The sequence below is a fragment of the Phodopus roborovskii genome, unplaced genomic scaffold (assembly GCF_943737965.1).
Source record: "Phodopus roborovskii unplaced genomic scaffold, PHOROB, whole genome shotgun sequence".
Lineage (NCBI taxonomy): Eukaryota > Metazoa > Chordata > Mammalia > Rodentia > Cricetidae > Phodopus > Phodopus roborovskii.
In genome coordinates, this window is record NW_026126410.1 from 41,628,284 (window position 1) to 41,650,330 (window position 22,047).

At 41.0% G+C, this 22,047-nt stretch overlaps 1 protein-coding gene across 1 annotated transcript; it reads left to right on the forward strand.

Annotated features, from left to right (window-relative positions):
- The first annotated feature begins 536 nt into the window (after positions 1–536).
- LOC127220699 (zinc finger protein 58-like) lies at positions 537–19,903 on the forward strand. Its single transcript, XM_051182626.1, has 4 exons — positions 537–593; positions 14,375–14,501; positions 15,351–15,446; positions 18,090–19,903. The coding sequence occupies exons 2-4, from the start codon at positions 14,378–14,380 to the stop codon at positions 19,361–19,363; spliced, it is 1,494 nt and encodes a 497-aa protein (XP_051038583.1). The 5' UTR covers positions 537–593; positions 14,375–14,377; the 3' UTR covers positions 19,364–19,903.
- Positions 19,904–22,047: the final 2,144 nt, after the last annotated feature.

The following is a 22,047-nucleotide window of genomic DNA, read 5'->3' on the forward strand; positions in this document are numbered from 1 at the left end:
GCATCCCTCAGTTTCGATTTACTGGGACTGAACAATCAGCTCTTGGAAAGACCACAACGCAGGAGCAACTGCTGCCCACAGCCCTCTGCCAGCTAAAGATAAGTTTATTCATCCTGCGACTGGGAAGTCCCTAACCACGACGGGAAACTACCAAACCTGCGACCCCTGTACACTTTTTCCTTAGACCCATCAATCCCTGCAACTCCCTTAACCTTTCTTAAAAGTGACCTGCAAACTTCGCGAGGGGTCACTTTTTGTTGCGCCTGCATGCTGGATGAAACACCTTTGCTGATTGCACACTTGTCTTGTGTTCTTTCATGGGATTTCTCCTGAACACATCCTGCAACCCCAGCTTCCCCCTCCCAAACTCGACTGCTGCAACTGGCCACAAATCCAGGAACTAAAGTAGTTTAATGAGATCCCGGGATTCCCTTCGCGCAGACTTCTGGGGACTGTAGTCCATACGACTGTGACCTCATAGCAATACATCCAGGAAATCGCGATCCGGTTGTTGGTCTCCACATGTGCTTCTACCTCAAAGTTAGGCTCGAGTCCTGCCCTGCTGGATCTCCTGCTGCGTCTCTGACCTGGAGGTTGGTGCAGGGTGCAGCGCAGCCTGAGGCTCTGTGCGGGGTGCGGATCCGTCTTGGAGGGAGCGGACCTGGGCTGGGTGTGAGGGCGGAGAAGCTGCCTTGGAGGTGCTGTGCTGAACCAGCTGGGACGCGGGAGTTTGCAGGTCAGGGCTGAGGAGAGGGCGATAGGGACTGCTCCCTGAGTGATAGTTTTCTTAGGACGTGCAGCCCGAGTCCGCCTTGGGCTTCTGGGACTGGAGAGCTGCCTGGGAGCGCTTGATGATAGCTCAAGGTCCGGTTCTGCAAGCTAATGATGGTCAGCTTAGGTGACCAGGACTGCAAGCTAATGATGATCAGCTGACTGCCTGCTGCTGAGGTGGAGCTGGGCGCTCACTGAGCAGCTTTGGTGGGGAAGCATGCCTCACTAGCTGAGCCATTCTCAAGTGGAAGCTGTCAGATTCTCAGGATCTTAGAGCAAACCGGGTTTCTGACCCCTCCTGTACCCTGTCCTGCCTGGTGTAAGGGTCTTGTGTTCGTTTTCTCTGCACGTCAAAAAAATTAAGAGAGGAAAAATGTGAGACGCAGCAAAGGTCTCAGATGGGAAATTCTGGAAAACAACAGTCTGCCAGACTCAGCTGCTACAGAAAAGCGTTGACTAGGGCTGGGAGAGCAAACATGAGGTCCCCACACAGAGAGGGACCCTCTGTAGGGAGAAGGGACTGGAGAAGCTGACTCCAAGCCTCACCTTGAGGGCTGTATTGTCTTAAATCTCTGAAAGATCCTCCATTCCTCCACAATTGATGTGTCAACATGTCTTTTTCTGGCCTTGAGCTGTTAAGGTAATCCCTGAGCAGGATCCCTAGAAACAGGTGAAAAGTTCTTATGGCCTTGTTTTATGGTAACAGAGTTTTGTGTCAGGTCAGCAGGGTGAGGAGACCTGTGTATATTCATGTCATAAAGTAAACAGACCTGTGACAGAAAACAAAATTCCAGTCTACTCTATTGCACACCCTGTCATCTCTGCATTTGTGAGGGGGAGGCAGGAGGCAGGCATAGCAAATTCAAAGCCTAGGCTACCCAAGTCTGTGTCAGAAAACACTTGAACATACTTCATGGGTGTGTTAAATACTGTAATGTTTCTTACAGTGAGCACCTTGACAGATCCATGCAATCAATACTTTGTGACTCAAGAACTACATGTGCTTAGCTTCTGTTGACACATTTCACACTTAATTTATACGTTTGTCGCTAATATATTTTTGTTGAAAACTTTAAATTTTGGTGATTAGATACTTCTTTGAATTTACTCTGATGCAAAACAGCAAGAGGCTTTGTTTGGGTTCCAGCCAGCTAGGGCTCAACTCTTAACACACAAAGGACAAGGAGAGAGAGCCCAGAGCCCAATTTTACATGAGCTTATAAAGACAAAAACTGCAAGCCTGTAAGAGGGTCTGGTTAGGGCTAGCAGGCTCCTGATTGGTTGGGCCCAGGTGGCCTAATAATGGCCAGTTGTTGGCTGGGCTCATGCTCTTTATCTGGCACCTGCATCTGTGTTTCTAGGAAATGTTTTGCATGCCCATCTCCAGGGCTCCTTCCTGGTCAGGAGTGCATGTTCTCGGGCTATTCTAGGACCTAGCACAATTGAAAATTTCCCATCTTAATAGAAGAATCCTCTTTGCCGAGTTTGAATATTCCTTCCTATATGCAGCAAATGTTCATTCTTTTTGGATGTCATTACTGTTGTGACCTGGTGTGGTTTTCTTCTGGTTTCCCCTGATTTCTCCCACTTTGCTCCTTTCATATGTAACCTGACACTCCATTATTCCTTCCTTTCCATTCTGCAGTTGTTGGCTGATGCTGCTACTGTGGTTGCATTCCTGGGTCTTTTTCTGCAGCTGCAGCTGGGATGCCTCCCTGTCCTTACACCGGAGGTTTCACTGTGAGCAAATGAGTCTTACAGTTAGCCAGGACAGAACCATGCCCTCCACTTCCTTCACCCCAGGCACCGCCCTATCCAACCAGTTAAGCAAACTGCTGATGTTGGATTCCTGTTCTTCCATGGGTGGAGTGCAGTTCCCCTGTTGAGCAGTTCTGTGTCTCTCCTCCCCACCTTCTGTCATTGTATTCTAATGTCAGTGTGACAGGAGGAGTTACTTGTGTGTGCAACTTATGCATGAACCTTGCTGTGTTAGACATATGTCATCTCTGGAAAGCTCTGGAGGGGAGTGTGCTGGTAATGACATTCATTTGCTGTCTATCAATCTATATGATTATGTCAGAGGCCACGGAGAGACATTGCAAAAGATTTGGGTCAAACACATGCCAGGAATAAACTGGGTAGCACAGATTTGCATTACACTACTTATAAAAGTGTCTGTCACAGTGTCCTCCATAGTCATTATTAAATGCAGTGTCATATTTTGAGTTGAAAGGTGTGTGTGGTTGCAAGGCCAACTCTTTCAAATCTGCCTTCCATTGTTCTCTGCTTTGCAGTTATGAAATTAAGTCAGATCTATGAGTGCATGTCCCAAATCTTTATTGGATGCACTCTACCTACTATTGCTTTAAGAAGACTCAGACACAATAGACTACTAAAATCCACAAGCACATCTAGACATGTAGTGTACAGAGTAAAGCATTGATATCTTTTTATTAATAAATTTAATTAAATTAGAAACAATCTTATTTTACATGTCAATCCCAGCTCCTTCTTCCTCCCATCCTCCCATGACTACCCACCAACCCCCCCATCCCATCTCTTATCCATTTCCAGGAAGGATGAGGCCTTCCATGAGGGATCATCAAAATCTGTCAAGTCATTTGGGGTAGGGCCTAAGCCCTCCTCTGTGTCTCTAGATTAAGAGAGTATCCCTCCATGGGGAATAGGCTCCCAAAGTCGGTTCCTGCACTAGGGATACTTCCTGGTTCCACTGCCAGAGGCCCCTGTGACTGCCCAGTCCTACTTGCTGACACCCAAGTTCAGGGGGCCTGGTTTGGTTCTATGTTGGTTCCCCAGCTGTCAGACTGGGGTCCGTGAGTTCCCACTTGCTCAGATCAGCTGTTTCTGTGGGTTTCTCCAGCCTGGTCTTGACCCCTTTATCTCTCCTCCCTGTCTGCAACTGGATTCCAGGAGTTGAGCTCAATGCTTAGTTGTGCATCTCTGATTCTGTTTCAGCTACTGGATGAAGGCTCTAGGATGGCATTTAAGATAATCATCATTCTTATTATAAGGGAAGGGCTTTTAAGGTAGCCTCTCCACTATTGCTTAGATTCCTAGTTGGGATCATCCTTGAGGAACTCTGTACAATTCCCTAGTGCCAGATTTCTCTTTAAACCTATGATGGCTCCCTCTATTGATGTGTTCCTTTTCTTGTTCTCCTGTGTTCATCACCCTATTCAATGTTCCTGATCCCTCATGTCCTCTTCTTCTCCCTTCCTCTTTCTCCTACCTGCCTCCCCCTCCGAGGCACCATGATCCCAGTTTGTTCAGGGGCTCTTGTTCCTTTCCCCTTCACTGGGAGACTGTATATGTCCCTCTTTATGGTCCTCCTTGTATCCTACCTTCTCTGGAAGTGTGGATTGTAGTCCGATAACCCTTTGTTCTATGTCTACTATCCGTATATAAGTGAGTACATATCATATTTGTCTTTCGGTTACCTCAATTAGAATGGTTTCTTCTAGTTCCATCCATTTGCCTGTGAATTTCAAGATTCCATTGTGTTTTTTTCCACCGAGTAGTACTCCATTGTGTAAATGTACCACATTTTCTGCATCCATTCTTCTGTTGAGGGTCATCTAGGTTGCTTCCAGGATCTAGCTATTATAAGTAATGCTGCTATCAACGTAGTTGAACAGATGTTCTTGTTGTATGAATGTGCATCCTTTAGGTATATGTCTAAGAGTGGAATTGTTGGTTCTCATTTTCTGGAGGAACCACCACACTGATTCTAAAGTCGCTGTACAAGTTTGCACTCCCACCAGCAATGGAGGAGCATTCCCCTTTCTTCACATCCTGTCCAACATAAACTATTATTGGTGTTTTTCATTTTAGCCATTTTGACAGGAATAAGATGATATCTCAGAGTTGTTTTGATTTGTATTTCCCTGATGGCTAAGGATATTGAACACTTTCTTAAGTGTCTTTCAGCCATTTTGGATTCCTTTATTGAGAATTCTTTCCAAGTTCTGTACCCCGATTTTTAATTGGATTATTTGGTGTTTTGGTGACTAGCTTCTAGAGTTCTTTGTATATTTTAGAAATCAGCCCTCTGTCAGATGTCGAGTTGGTGAAGATCTTTTCCCATTCTGTGGGCTGCCATTTTGTCTTGTTGACTGTGTCCTTTGCCTTACAGAAACTTCAGAAACTTCTCAGTTTCAGGAGGTTGTTTTTATTAACTGTTGATCTCAGTGTCTGTGCTATTGGTGTTATGTTCAGGAAACAGTCTCCTGTACCAATTCGTTCAAGGGTACCTCCCACTTTCTCTTCCAAGAGGTCCAGTGTGGCTGAATTTATGTTGTAGTCTTTGATCCACTTGAACTTAAGTTTTGTGCATGTCAAAAGATATGGCTCTACCTGCAATCTTCTACATTCCACATCCTGTTATGGCAGCACCATTTGTGAAGATGTTCTTTTTTTTTTTTTTTTTTTTTTTCATTGCATAGTTTTACCATTGTGAAAAATCAGGTGTCCATAGATGTGTGAGTTAATATCAGGGTCTTCAATTTGATTCCATTGGTCTACCTGTCTGTTTTTTTGTGCCAATATCAAGCTGTTTTCATTATTATAGCTCTGTAGTAGAGCTTGAAGTCAAGGATGGTGATTCCTCCAGAAGTTCCTTTATTGTTTTGGCTATCCTGGATTTTTTGTTTTTCCATATAAAGTTGAGTATTGTCCTTTCAAGATCTGTGAAGAATTGTGCTAGGACTTTGATCAGAATTGCATTGAATCTGTAGATTGTTTTTGGTAAAATTGCCATTTTTACTATGTTGATTTTACCTATCCAAGAGCATGGGAGAGCTTTCCATTTTCTGATATCTTCCTTAATTTCTGTCTTTAATGACTCAAAGTTGTTATCATACAGGTCTTTCACCTGTTTGGTTAGAGTTACCCGCAAGGTATTTTATGTTGTTTGTGGCTATTGTAAAGGGTGATGTTTCTCTGATTTCAATCTCAGTCCCTTTATTGTCTATATATATAGTAGGGCTGCTAATTTTTTTTTTTTTTTTTTTTTTTTTTTAGTTAATCTTGGATCCTGCCACTTGCTAAAGGTGTTTAGAAGTTGTAGGAGTTCCCTGGTAGAATTCTTCAGGTCACTTATGTAAACTATTGTATCATCTGCAAATAGTGAAAGTTTGACTTCTTCCTTTCCAATTTGTTCCCCCTTGGTCTCCTTTTGTTGTCTTATTTCTCTAGCAAGAACTTCAAGTACAATGTTGAAGAGATATGGAGAGAGTGCACAACCTTGTCTTGTTCCTGATTTTAGAGGAATGACATTGAATTTCTCTCCATTTAGTTTGATGTTGGCTGTCAGTTTGCTATATATTGCCTTTATTATGTTTAAGTATGTTCCTTTTATCCATGATCTCTCCAAGACCTTTATCATTGAAGGTGTGTTGAATTTTGTGGAAGGCTTTTTCAGCATCTAGTGAGATGATCATGTGGTTTTTCTTTTTCAGTTTGTTTATATAGTGGATTACATTGATGGATTTTTGTATGTTGAACCATCCCTGCATCTCTGGGATGAAGCCTACTTGATCGTGATAGGTGATTTATCTGATGTGTTCTTGGATTTGATTTTCCAGTATTTTATTGAGTATTTTTGTATCAATATTCATGAGGGATATTGGTCTGTAGTTCTCTGTTACTTGTGTGTTTGTGTGGTTTGGTATCGAGGTAATTGTAGCTCGTAAAAAGAGTTTGGCAAAGATCCATCTGATTCTATTGTGTGGAACAATTTGAGGAGTATTGGTATTAGCTCTTCTTTGAATTTCTGGTAGAATTCTGCACTGAAACAATCTGGCCCTGGGCTTTTTTTGTTTGATAGACTTTTGATGACTGCTTCTATTTTGTTAGGGGTTGTAGGTTTATTTAAATTGCATATCTGTTCTTGATTTACTTTTGGTAAGTGATATCTATCCAGAAAATTGTCCATTTCCTTAATTTTTTTTTAAATTTTGTGGACTACAGATTTTCCAAGTATCACCTGAAGAGTCTCTGGATTTCCTCAGTGTCTTTTGTTATGTCCCCTTTTTATTCTGATTTTGTTCATTTGCATGTTCTCTCTCTGCCTTTTTATTAGGTTGGATAAAGATTTGTCTATCTTGTTGATTTTCTTGAAGAACCAATTCTTTGTTTCATTGATTCTTTATATTGTTTTCTTTGTTTCTGCTTTATTGATTTCAGCTCTCAATTTGATTATTTCCTGGCATCTAGTATCTAGTCCTGAGTGAATTTGCTGCTGCTGCTGCTGCTGCTGCTGCTTCTGCTTCTTCTTCTTCTTCTGCTTCTTCTTCTTCTTCTCCTTCTCCTTCTCCTTCTTCTTCATTTTTTTTTTTTTTTCTAGAGCTCTCCGGTGTTCTCTAGTGTGGCTATTTTCCTGTTTCTTCATGTGGGCACTTAGTGCTATGAGCTTTCTTTCCTCTTGGCACTGCTTTTAGAGTGTCCCATAGGTTTGGGTATTTTGTGCCGTCATTCTCATTGAATTCTAGGAAGTCTTTGATTTCTTTATTTATAATTTCTTCCTTTACCTAGGAGTGGTACAGTTGAGCATTGTTCAATTTCCATGAGTTTGTAGGGTTTCTGCAATTTGTGTTGTTGCTGAATTGTAATTTTAAGGCATGTGGTCCGATAAGATACAAAGGTTTATTCCAATTTTTTTTTTTTTTTTTTTTTTTTTTTTTTTTTATCTTTTGAGGTTTGCTTTATTGCTGAGTATGTGGTCAATTTTAGCCAATTCCATGTGGTGCTGAGAAGACGCTTGATGGGAAATGTCATTCTGTAAATATGTTTCTCTTATTGGTTAATGAATAAAGCACTTTTGGCCAATAGGAAAGCAAGATAGGCAGGACAAGGAGACAAGGAGGAGTCAGGGAGAAGTAGTAGGGAGATTCAAGATGGAGGACCTACAGGGTAGTAGGCCAGACTCTCTCCAGTAAGATAAGACCATGTGGATTAATAGAACTGGGTTAATATTTAAGACAGAGCCAGCTGATAAGAAACTAGTAACTGGCCTACAGCTTTATATCAAATACAGCATCTCTGTGTGTTATTTGGGGCTGGTGCGGCTATGGGGCTGGGAAAAACATCGAATGTTCTATAGATATCTTTTAAGTCCAGTTAGGTCATAACTTGTTAGTTCCTTTGTTTCTTTGTTAAGCTTCTGTCTGGTGGTCCTATCCTGTGGTGTTGTAGTCTCCCAGTATCAATATGTGGGGTTTAATGTATGATTTGAGTTTTAGTAATGTTTCTTTTACCAATGTGGATGCCTTTGTATTTGTTGCCTAGATGTTCAGAATTGAGACTTCATCTTGATGGTCTTTTCCTGTAATGAATATGAAATATCTTCTTTGATGGGAGATGTCATTATGTATATATGTTTCTCATACTGGTTAATGAATAAAGCACTGTTGGCCAATAGGAAAGGAGATAGGAGGGACTAGGAGACAAAGAGGAAAGAGGAAGTAGTAAGGAGGGTCAAGATGGAGAGACCGGACAAAGCAGAATGCCGGGCGGCTCCCCGGTAAGAGAAATACATAGATCAGCAAAAATGGGTTAATACTTAAGACAGAGCTAGCTGATAAGAAACTAGTACCAGGCCAACTAAATTATATCTAATAGAGTCTCAGTGTGTTAATTGGGGCTGGCGCAGTGGCGGGACAAGACCGGGCGGCGGGTGGAAAAACCATACTCAATACAAATGGCGCCCACGTGGCTAATAATCCCCATGACAACGCCCCCTATCAGCAGGAAGTGGTTTGGAAAGAACGACGCCCAAATCCCCAAATATTGTTTATAAATGTTTGTTTTCATTTAAGTGGGCTTGGTTATAAATGGTTAATGATCACAACCAATATCTTTTTAAAGGTAAAAAAGAAATTATGATATAGATATGAATACTTTGTTTTGGAATGGATTTTCGTTTATTGATACAATTCAAGGTCATTCTTTGATGTGTATATTTCTCCTTTTGTTTAGGTATTGTGTTTATATAGCTCATTTAGAAATGTAATGTATAATTTAGTACAGTTTATAGATAGTACCTATGATAGTCAGATATTATAGTTAAGTTAGTTAAGATTTCTAGATATACAGACATGTACTTGAGAGGATAGGCATTCTTCAAACCTTTCAGAGACCTACAGAATATGGCATTTAAAATGGTTTAGGGTTTTTCTTGACAGTGAGACATAACTGTTCCTGGCAATACCACCTGTGTCAGAAAGGAAGATGAACATGAAAGAAATGGGTTATGGAGTTTACTTCCAGTATGGCAAGACTAGCCATTTGGACAAGATACTATTCTTGTCTAGACTGTTTGACTTTATGCTGTATAAACTGGACATGCAGGACCCACAGAAAAGTGACTGGTGATTCAAGATGGATATTGCTACAGAGTTCCTGCTTCATGGAAGTCTGCCAGACATTCTGCAGGACACAGAAAAAAGTAACTGACAAACTGCCAATACAAGAAGACAGTTTAAAGTTTCCTGCTTTTCTGAAGAGTCTGCCAGACACACTATGGCCTATGGGCTGAAGATGGAAGATAACAGAAGAACTTCAGGTGACTGGCCAGACAGTGAGTTGTCTCTGTCATTTCTAGAGTTTATATGTTATCTTTCTGTGGTCTTTGATGGAATTAAAGACAAATAGTTATGGTTATAGTTTTCCTTACTTAGGATTAAAGATAAGTTACTTAGACTTTAGACACACAAAGATAGGATAGATGATAAAACATTTTCATCAAATCTTACTAAATGTTAATGGACTAAATATTGTTAACTGTGATCTTACTTGATAAGCGTTGTGTTATATATTTTGCTTTGTTAAAGTTAAAACCCTTCTTTTTATTTAGACAGAAAAGAGGAGATGATGGGGGATGTCATTATGTATATATGTTTCTCATACTGGTTAATGAATAAAGCACTGTTGGCCAATAGGAAAGGACATAGAAGGGACTAGGAAACAAAGAGGAAAGAGGAAGTAGGAAGGAGGAGCCAAGATGGAGAGTCTGGAGAAAGCAGGATGCTGGCCGGCTCCCTGGTAAGAGAAATACATAGATCAGCAAAAATGGGTTAGTACTTAAGATAGAGCTAGCCGATAAGAAACTAGTACTGGGCCAACTGAATTATATCTAATACAGAGTCTCAGTGTGTTAATTGGGGCTGGCGCAGTGGTGGAACAAGACCAGGCAGCGGGCGGAAAAACCATACTCTTCATCTCTTTTGATTAATTTTGTTTTGAATTCTAATTTGTTAGATATTAGCATAGCTACACCAACTTGCTCTTTCGGGCCATTGATTGGAAAATCTTTTCCTAACTCTTAACTCTGAGGTAACATCTGTCTTTGAAGTTGAGGTGTATTTCTTGTATGCAACAGAAGGATGGATTCTGTCTTCATATCCATTCTGTTAGCCTGTCTCTTTTTATAGGTGAGTTAAGATATTGACATTGACGGATATTAATGACCTTTGATTTTGGTTTTTGTTTTTTCCAGACAGGGTTTCTCTGTATTGCTTTGGAGCCTGTCCTGGAACTAGTTCTGTAGACCATGCTGGCTTGGAACTCACAGAGATCTACCTGCCTCTGCCTCCCAAATACTGGGATGAAAGACGTGCATCACCAATGCTTGATGACCATTGATTGTTGATTCTTGTTTGCTTTGGATTTCTTTTTGGTGGTGATACTTTGTTTGAATTTTTCCCCCTTTTCTGGCTTTTGGTAAAGTGAGATTAACTATTGCCTATGTTTTTGTGAGTGTAGTTAACTTACTTGGGTTGGAGTTTTCCTTGCAGAATTTTCTGTAGGGCTGGATTGATTTGTGGATAGGAACTGTGTAAATCTGATTTTGTCATGGAATATCCTGGTTTCTCCATCTGTAGTGACTGAAAGCTTTGCTGGGTATGATAGTTGAACTGGCGTCCGTGTTCTCTTAGTGTTTGTAGAACATTCAGGACCTTCTGGTTTTCATAGTTTCCCTGGAGGGGAGGTGTAATTCTGATAGGGTCTGCCTTTATGTGTTACTTGGCCTTTTCCCTTTGCTGCTCTTAATATATTCATTCTTTATTCTGTATGTTCGGTGTTTTGATCACTATGTGGCGAGGGGACTTTTTTTTTCCTTTGGTCCAGTCTATTTGGTGTTTGGTATGCTTGTTGTGCTTTCATTGGTATGTCCTTTTTCAGGTTGGGAAAGTTTTCTTCTATGATTTTGTTGAATATGTTTTCTGCACCTTTGAGCTGGGCTTCTTCGCCTTCATTACCTATTATTCTTAGGTTTAGTCTTTTCACAGTGTCCCACATTTCCTGTATGTTTCATGTTAAGGATTTGTTGGATTTAAGATTTTCTTTGGTTGATGAATCTTTCCTCTAGTTTGTCTTCAGTGCCTGAGATTCTCTCTTCCATCTCTTGTATTCTGTTGGTTATGCTCACATCTGTAGTTCCTGTTCATTTACCCAGTTTTTCTATTTCCAGCATTCCCTCAGTTTGTGTTTTCTTTATTGTCTCTATTTCATTTTCAGGCCTTGAACTCTTTCCTTCATCTGTTTGATTGTCCTTTTGTGTGTGTGGGTTTTTTTTTTGTTTGTTTGTTTGTTTTTGTATTTTATTTTTTTTGTTTGTTTTTTTGGCTTCCCTTGTTTTCTTTAAGGGATTTGTTTATTTCTTGCATTTTTGTTTGTTTTGTTTTTCTTCCATTTCATTAAGGGATTTCCTCATGTCCTCTTTGAGGGCCTCTATCATCTTCATGAAGTTGTTTTTAAGCTCGTTCTTTTCTGCTTCATTTGCGTTGGGATGTTCAGGTCTTGCTGGCATAGAATACCTAGACTCAGGTGATGTCTTATGAGTCTTTTTGTTGTTGGATTTGTTCTTATACTGTCTTCCCATCTCTTCTTCCAGTCGGTACAGATGGTGTCTGTCCCTCTTCTAGTGGGGATGGGTTCAAGGCTCTATTCTCTCCTCTCTATTGGAGGATGCAGGGTGAAGACAGGGTGGCAGATGCTGGATGCTTTGTTCTGCCTCCAGGTACATCTCGGGCATTCAGTGGCAGGAAGGATCTGGCACCACAGGTGAGGGAGAGGTGGGCTAGAGGATCCCCCTGGTACTCACCTCTCTACTGGAGGGAGGAGGGGCAAGGCAGGAATGGCAGCCAATGGTGGATGCTTTGTTCTGCCTCCAGGTCCAGGTCCCTTTGGGAGATTCAGTGGCAGGTGTGATATTGGTTTTGTAAAACATATACTTCATGTTTCTAAACAGATACCATTCTTTGTCTCCCATATTTTTTCATGGTTTAATCTACTTTCTGAGTCATGAAATTGTAAGACTTGGTGGCTTGAAACAAAACCTGGTGATTGTTTCATGCCTCTGTCATGTGAGTAAAGCCTGGGACAGAGATCTAGGAGTTGCTACTTCATCACGCCTGTTGTATGTACTTTAAGCACTATGTTATATGTTATTGTAATCTGTAGTTTGTCTGTTTTGAATGGAGGGTCACTACTCTTCAGATCCTGACCAGGAATCCAGTCCTTTCTTTCCATATCATTTTGACTTCCCATCAATGTCCTGCTAGTCTTCAGTTTTGTCTGACTCTCTGAAAAGATATCTCTGAGAGACACCAACAGGAGATGCAAGAGTTCTTCTTACATCTACTCTGTCCATTCTGTTATAAGCTTCCCTCTAGAACCAGCCTCCATTCCAGTGGAGGACAGATGTCCACTCCAATTATAGTATGAATGCATAGCAACTTTTAATGAGTGGCAATGAGCTCCACCAACACTCCCCCATTAGTCCTGATATTATTTGAAGTTCTTCTCCATAGAAAATGAAGTTTGCCCATCTCAAATCCCCCTGAAATGTTTGCCATTAATAGCATTGGGGAAACTCTCTCTGAAATAATATCCTGTTTACAGGTGTCATGCCCTCCACTCACAGTGTCCCACAGGAGGTTGGCCCCAGGACAGCAGACACTTCCCGATGTAGACTGGTGGCGTGCTGTGCTGGGCAGTACAGGGAGTGATCCTTACAGTTAATTCTGCTTTGGGGACCTGCTCAAGCTCTCCCAGAGGTTAATGTTTCCATCTTTACTCTTCTCTGGGCTCTTGCCCTTCTCTGTGCTAGTAATGTCCCTCTTCTTGGTGGCCCCTAGCTCTACAGCCTCACCTTTCCTAATGTTGTGAGCCTTTAATACAGCTCCTCATATAGTGCCGATCCCCAACCATAAAATTCTTTTCCTTGCTACTTCATAACTGTAATGTAAGGTTATTTGTTTTCATGTAAATGCTTTTAGAGATGAGGATTTGCCAAAGGGGTCGTGACCCACATGTTGAGAAGCACAGCCCTGGTTAAAAAAGAGTGGAATCTGTTTTTCTCGCTTCTAAAGGCAGTGACATGCTATACTAGCTACAAAGAAGCTTCCAAAACAGTTCAGTCTCTCTTCCCTTGAGAAATTATTGGGTGTTCTGGTCACCAGATTGCTTCATTCTGCCTGTGTCTTGAAGGTCTGCTGGCCTCCTCATTGCTGCTCAACTCTGTCCTTTATTTAAAGACATTTTTTCTGTGTAGCTTTTCCTTATGGAGGATGTATTCCAGTTGTTCCCCAAAGTCTTGTGATGATAAGCTCCCTCCTCCCAATGGTGAAAACACCATGACCTTCAGACACAAGACTCAGGTTTGTAGCTGGATCTGACCTGAAGGTCTCCTGCCTAAGGGTGAGTTTTCTTCATGCTGGAAGGTGTTTTGCAAGCTCCATGGGAGAAGCAATAAACAGTCCTGTTTAGCTGTTATGCGCATGAACCACACAATGACCATTATGCTATGATACCTCTAAAGGTGCCTCTCATATCTTCACCTTAGCAGCACCTGTCTAATGGGACTTAGAGGGGACAGGAGGACATGCATAATGCTAGCTAACGTAGACAGGAAATGACATGGCTGGACAGAGACAGTATAGGTGGAAGGAAACAGGAACTCACTGTCTTTTCAGCTGGGAAGTTAGCAAGGGAAGGTGTGGTTGTGGTTTGCTCCTTCATCTCTCTGAACTTTCAGCTTTTACCTGTATATCTGACTCCAGGCTTTTATTATTAAGACCAATTAGAACTTGTGTTACAATATAGAATTACCTTCCAAGGCAGGGACACCTTCCATAATAGGCTGTACCATCTCATATCAATCACTCATTAAGAAAATGCCTCCTAGGCTTGGCTACAGGACAGTCTTAGGTAGACATATTCTCTGTTATTTTTCTCTCCTCTCACATTTAACCTAGCTAGTTTTAAGTTGACAGGAAACTAACCAGCCCAATGGTCTTGGTATATTATTTATACCTTTTTTGTATGTTTTGTTTTTGTGTGTTTGATTAGTTGGTTTTTTGTTTTTGTGTTTTTGTTTGTTTGGTTGGTTGGTTGGTTTTTTAGACAAGGTTTTTCTGTGGCTTTGAGGCTGTCCTGGAACTGTCCAGGCTGCTCTCAAACTCTCAGAGATCCACCTGACTCCACCTCCTGAGTGCTGGGATTAAAGGGGTACACCACCAATGCCCAGGATTATTTATGACTTTAATTAAAGTGTGTTATTCTCCATTGATCTTTGTTTCAGGAAATGCTGTCCTTCCGGGACGTGGCCATTGAGTTCTCTCCGGAAGAGAGGGAATGCCTGGAGCCTGCTCAGTGGAATCTGTACAGGGATGTGATGTTGGAGAATTACAGCCACCTTGATTTCCTGGGTGAGGATCTCATCCACAGTGAATTCTTATTTCAGCATCAGCATGTAGCTTCCTCACTTTGTATGGTGTCTCAGTGGACCACATCAACAGTGAGTTTCATGTCCTTCATTTTCTGAAAAATTAGGGAGATTGCTGTATTAAACATCCTTCATGGATGGACAGAGGGCTCAGTTGTGAAGAGCACTGACTGTTCTTGTAGAGGACCAGGATTCAATTCCCATCACTCACATGGCAGTTCACAACTGTCTGTAATCCCAAGCTCTGGCACCCTCAAGTTGTGTCGTTTTGACTGTGTTCTGACAAATAAAGCTTGCTTGGATTCAGAGGGCAGAGTTAGCCACTAACTGACCATAGAGGTTTGGAGAACCATAGAGAACAGGGTAGGAAGCACTGGGGGGGGGCGGCTGAGACAAGATCTCAGTTCTTTTGGACAGTGGTATGGAAGAGGCAGGAAGTCACTAGTGGCTGTTCCCCTGCTCCTGTGATCTTCCAGGTTCTTCTCTCCCATATATAACTCCAGATTTTTTTTTATCGATAAAGTTTAATTAGATTAATGCTCCACCTTCACACAGACATGCATGCAGGCAAAACACTTAGGCATATGAAAAGTAAAAGTGAAGTGTTTCCCAATTCATCTCCACCCCCCACCCCTTAAATGAAACACAGAATCTGGATGCTGTAAATTTCTTTATGTACTATAGTGATCCTGTCAGAAAACATTTACAGAACTTATTGTATGCAGCCATTTATTACATCACCTCTTTCCTTATGAACCATGCACTGGAAAGGACATGTCAATTCCCAGTAGAAGAACACCTCAACAATCCTGTACCATTTTTCTACAAATAGGTCTTGCTGTCCCTAAGCCACACCTGGTGACATTTCTGGAACAAAGACAAGAACCTTCAGGTGTGAAGAGACAAGCAGCAGCCACCGTGCACCCAGGTGTGTAGGAGTGATGGGTCAGGGTCAGAGCTGAGGGCCAGATATCCAACAGAAAGGCAGGCTTTCCCATGTGCCTAGAAACATGGTTCTATGGGGATCATTCTTTAGGTCTCTCTTCATGGCTTTGTTGTCAAAGGACATTTCTCAGATGTTTATGATGGTTTAAGTCTCTTAAGCCTTGACGGAGGCTCAACAGTTTCAGGTCTGATGATTAGAAATATTTGGGGGTGGGGAGCAGTAAAGATTCAAAGCATTAACATATTATAGAAGGGGTTGTATTGGCCCCCTAGGTTCACTAATTTAACAGAGACTGGTTTTTTCAACACTTTTACCACTAATTGGTACAGTAGGTTCTGACCATTTTACCTAAGAAGAGTTGGACAGGATGACCTACAAGGTCCTATACTCTTGATTTAGGGATGCCCATCAAACGGATACAGTAACTCTGTGCTTCTCTTTCATGACAGTTGAGTTAGGTCTTCCAGTATGGTGTAAGGATTTTTGGAGTCTTGTTTTTTTTTTTTTTTTTTTTTTTTTTTTCAAGTTCATATATATTTATTGTATATTATGTCTAATTGCTATTTGGATATATTCTCACGCAGAAATTTTTAGAGAAATTCCAAATTTTTATGTATAAGCCTGATATTCCCAGATACATCAAAGTTAGGAAAATGTTTTGTTTCAAATCCAGTCCGAGTAGCCCTATGGGAAGTATTATGGCTAATAGGACCGTAAGTACAGATAGAGGAAGAGATCTTGGAGTCCCTTTTTGTCAAGGTCTCCTGTTGATGATCAGCCTACCTTATTAGTGGATATTTTCATTAGCTCCTAGCTTTGTAATGGGAGCAGGGCTGAGGAGTGTAGGCGGAGTTCTTCAGTAGAGACCTCAATCAGCTCTGTCCCACCAGCCATTCCCAAAGACCCATTCAGAGACTTAATATTAATTATAAATGCTTGACCAATAGCTCAGGCTCATTATTAACTGGCTTTTACATTGTCATTAATCTATATGTCTTGCACTCTGCCATGTGGCAGGACCTTTCCTCCATATCTGTTGCTCTTCCACATCCTAGGGACTCCTCTGATTCTGCTTGCTCATCCCAGCATTTGCTCTGCCCTGAAAATCCTGCCTCTCCAAGGACCAAACAGCTTTTTATTAATAATTAGAATAGCATTAAGATAACAATTAGGATAACAGAAGGATTATTCTATAGCTTTCCCCCTTTTTTGTCAAATTAGAAAGCATGGTTTTAACTTTAATATCATAAAAGTATTTGTAACAAAAACAGCTTCTCATTTCCTATGGAAATAAAAGCATAACCTCTCTCCCAAAGAAACTTTTTTTAACTTCTTTTTTAAAGTCAAGACATTTCAAAAATATGTAGGTTGGTTTAATCCAGCAGTTTGCACAACCCAATGTGCCTTAGCAGCTGTGGTTCATTAATTAGTAATCAGAAAATCTGAAGACAACACAATAAGATGCAGAATCCAGACACTGTGTGTATTTCCCATCTTTATGTGGATTTTTTCTCTTACATTACTCCATTTTAAGGACTTTTACTTAATTATTTCAAAGTATGTATATATTTTAATGACTCTCTATACCCTTTTTCTTTTCCCTCCCAACTCTCTGTACATTCTTAATCACATTGTAACCCATGTAGAGATTTTTTTTTTGTCCATCTAGATCTGTCTTTTCTGAGCCTCTGTAATCTTTTCTGTCTGTGTGAGCAAAACCCCAAACCCATCTCCCAGTGTGCTTGTGGAGCTCAAGCTGGTGGCTCAGATGTATGGGCTGCTGCCAGGAATTGCATGTCTGTACTGCAGTCCACCTGACAGACACAAGAAGAGGAAGCCTCTTTTGGCAATGTTTTTGTGTGTTTAGGAGTATTTTTTAGCTTGCTCAGGTCTAATTAGGATGTGGGTGTACCAGGTTGGATTGCCATTTGTAGGGGAAGTTTTTCTGTCTCCGCAGCCTCTCTAAAATAACCAAAGGAGTGACAATATTAATGATAAATGTTTGGCCAATACCTTAGGCTCATTTCCAGCTCTCTCTTACATTTCAGATGGACCCATATTTCTACCTCTTGCCACATGGTAGTACCTTCTTTCAACATGGTACATTCATCTTGTTTCTCTCTGGGTCTGCTGGCCACTCCTCTCCTTCCACACTTCTTCTTAGCATTCTTTCCTCCCAGAAAATCTTGCCTAGCCATCGGCTAATCAACTTTCTGTTAACAATGAGAGTAACACATATCCATATTGTAAAAAAAAAAAAAAAAAAAAAAAAAAGATTGTTCCACAGCAGAGGAGCTGGTCCCAGATGTATCTGGAAGGTAACTCAGAATGGCTGCTCTGGGTTTATTTCTATTAGTAAAATACCCTTACAGCTTACTTAGCTATTAAACTTTGTTTGAGTAACATGCCATTATGTATATGTTCTATTTGGTTGTGTCCTTATTCTAGTAGAAGTGTAGACTATTTCTACCTACAATATTCTAAACGTTTATGCTTTTTATGTGCTGTAGTTTCTAATTGATGCTTCGGTACATATAAGTAAATGTTTCCTTTTAAAGAGATAAGCATTGTAAGTATGAAGAATATTTCTGAGCATGTGCTCATATCTTAACTTTTGCTCAACAGGAACAACAACCAATGATTATAATGTTTACAACAAGGCCATTGATTATAGCTCACTAAGTGTTCAACCACAGAGACTTCATACAAGAAAGAAAACTTACAAGTGTGAGGAATGTGGTAAGGCCCTTAGTTCTTACAAAACACTTTCCATACATCAGAGACTTCATACAGGAGAAAAACCCTACAAGTGTAAAGAATGTCATAAGGCCTTCAATACAGGCTCATCACTTTTTATACACCAGAAAAACCATACTAATGAAAAAAAATACAAGTGTGAAGAATGTGGTAAATCATTTTACTATCCTTCAATGCTGAAGCAACATCAAAGAATTCATTCCAGAGAGAAACCCTACAAGTGTGAAGAGTGTGACAGGTGTTTTTCCTCACCTTCATACCTTAGACAACATGAAGCCATTCATACTGGAAAGGGACCATACAAGTGTGAAGAATGTCACAAAGCCTTTCATTTTTATTCATCCCTGAAGAATCACAAGGGAGTGCATAGTGAAGAGATGCTGTCCCAGTGTAAACTGAGCGGGAAAGGATTTACTAAGCCTGCTTTCCTCATTGCGAGCAAGTCAGCCCATACTGCCCAGAAAGCCCACCGGTGTGAAGAGTGTGGCAAGTTTTTTGCATCATCTTCATCACTTAGAAAACATCAAACGATTCACTCTGAAGACAATCCCTACAAGTGCGAAGAGTGTGGGAAAAGGTTTTCCTCCTGTGCACACCTTCAACAACATCAGACAGTCCATACTGGAAAGAAGCCATACAAGTGTGAGGAGTGTGGCAAATGTTTTGGTTTAACTTCATCCCTTAAACGACATCAACTTATCCATTCTGAAGACAGTCCCTACAAGTGTGCAGAGTGTGGCAAAAGTCTTTCCACTTTTAAAAACCTTCAAGAACATCAGATAATGCATTCTGGAGTGAAATCATACAAGTGTGAGGAGTGTGGCAAATGTTTTTACTTACCTTCATCCCTTCGGCGACATCTAACAATTCACTGTGAAGACAATCCCTACAAGTGTGAAGAGTGTGGCAGGTGTTTTTACTCAGCTGTACCCCTTAGACGACATCAAACAATCCATTCTGAAGACAATCCTTATACATGTATAGACTGTGGCAAACGGTTTTCCTATTCTAGGGATCTTCAGGAACATCAAACAATTCATACTGGAGAGAAACCATACAAGTGTGAGGAATGTCACAAAGCCTTTCATTATCACTCATCCCTTAGGAAACACAAGAAAGTTCATACTGGAGAGAAACCCTAGCAGTATGAAGAGTTGGACAGATGTTTTTCCTCATCTTCATACCTTAGACAACATTAAAAAAGAAGAAGATTCATTCTGAAGACAATCCCTAAAAAGTGTGGGGAATATGGCAAAAACTTTATTAATCTTTCTATCCTTATTCAACACGTGATATAGTCCATACAGGAGGGAAATCCTACAAATGTCTTAAAAAGTTTACTTCTTCAACCCTTAAAACACATCAAATGATTGATTCTGACTACAAACTCTGTGAGTGAGTGAACTGTGGTAAATCTTTGCCAAAAATTCAAATCTTATCCAACTCAAATGAATCCATAGTGGAGACTATTAAGATAATGATTTTGGAATGTCAATATGAACATCTAACTTACAACAGCACAAATGCTAACAATGTCATCAAAGGGGCAGGGCAGTGGTGGCTCACACCTTTAATTCCAGCACTCGGGAGGTAGAGGCAGGTGGATCTCTGTGAGTTCAAGGCCAGCCTGGTCTACAAGAGCTAGTTCCAGGACAGACTCCAAAGCCACAGAGAAACCTTGCCTCAAAAAAAACCAAAAAAAAAAAAAAAAAAAAAAAAAAAAAAAGAGAAAAAAAGAAAGAAAAGAAAGAAAGGAATGTCATCAGAGAACATCAGAGACTTCGCTTTGCTATAATCCCCAACAGTTCGTTCAAGCACTGTGTTTGAGACTCGCCCTGATTAATGAATCTTTTTCTTCTGTAACTATAAATTTTCCATGAAATGTTTACATGTCATAACTTTTTCCATGGTTGCCTGGATTCTGGTAGCTGAACTGTGGCACAGTTACTGTTATTTTTCCCAGTGGAACCCTCTGAACTCCTGTACTATCTGCCCTGGTGTGTAAAAAGCTCAGTCTCTCTGAGGTAGCATTCACCCAGTGTCTTGTTTCTGAAACCTTACTGGCTATAAGTACATACATACATACATACATACATACATACATGCGTGAAAGATGGAGCTAAAACAATGTGAAGGCTCTTCTGGTCTAAGGCCTGAGGAGCAAGGCAGCAGCAGCTGCTGTAGAGGCCCCGTCATCAGGTGAGGTATCGAGAGTATCAGGTGCAGCTGCTGTGGCTCAGATTAAAAAAAAAAAAAAGCTCATGGCAGGTGAGTTCTGAGTAAACAATCATATTCTGATTGGATTTAAAGCATAGTTCATGAACGGTAACTCAAGTGATGTTAATTTGGTGAGATACTTGTGTCTAGCTAGGTGATAAGCCCTAAGGAGAATTTAAAGCTGTTATTGTAATCAGCGGATACTACCTAAATGAATCCAAATTCCCATCTCTGTACCCACAGAGTCAGGCATCCCTCTACACCCACCAGAATATAGCAGTTGTGTGGTGTATGGAGACTAATACATAGATTCACAGTTGGTCAAAGTATAGAGAATAATAGTCAGTGGAGGGCCCTAATCTAAAGTGACACCTGTATCAGACATCGGAAGGGACATCCCTTATACACATCTAAAGCCAGAAGTCAGGGAGAAGAGTGAGGAGGAATGTCAGACCAGATATAGTAGATGTCTGCAGAGTGACAGTGAAGTGTTGAGACATTTCTAGAACAGTGACACACTGCTAGACATGTCAGTACCATTTCATGCCTGATCACACTGGCTGTTACTAGACATGTCAGTACCATTTCATGCCTGAACACACTGGCTGTTACTAGACATGTCAGTAGCATTTCATGCTTGAGCACACTGTGGCTGTTACTAGACAACACTTACACAGGCTAAACCCCATCATGCAATAACCATGGCTGCATAAGGGCCCACTATGTTTCACCCTGAGTGGAGAAGCTATTGGCAATTGATGACTTCTAAGGGAGAGAGTCATCTGAGGGGATTCCAGGGTCCAGTCAACTGTCTACACCCCTACACATGGAGGAGCCCTAAGTGGAATGAAGAAATAACAAAGAAAAAGCCCACCAAACTGGGAGAGTAAAGTGCTTTTAAGGGTAAGAAGCAATTGGTGAAGGAATGTTGGGATTTGAAGAAAACGTGTAATAATATGCATGTATTAAATTCTCCCAAAGTAAATATCATTTCAACCTTGATGGCTTTGGACATCCAAACTTGATCTATTTTGGCAGTGAATACAGGACATGGCTATGCCTGTCTTAAACTTTACAGAGGGAAAGCATCCTACTGGGAAGGCATCTTGAGGGATCAAGTATGAGGATTCCCGAGAGAGTTCAGATGCTGAGCACTCAGGGGCCCCACAGCAGTGTAACCTCAGGGAGGAGATAGGGTTGGCTTTGCAGAGAAGAGATGGGACCAGACTCACCTTGTATCATGCATTTGGCTTTGCCATGAGTACAACAGAGGAACAATGAACAGTGGCCTCCCCATCCTCCCTCCCCTCTCTCCTACATCCATAGAGATCACAGCTGCTTTGGTTTATTCATCATTACTTAAGTTAGGAAAGAGGTGTAGCAGTCTATTGAACTTGGTAGGTAGAAAGTTATGAGCCAACATATCACATGCCGTCTATCATTGAGTTAAAAATGGTTTATTAAAATGTAAATGTTATGTACACATTAGAGAAAACACAGACTTAAATACCATCCCAGTCAATAACAGAGAAAGGTTGCTGTATGGAAAGGCTCTGTTTTGTTTTGTTTTTTAATGTCTTTGATGTGGTCAGCAATGCACCTTGAACAA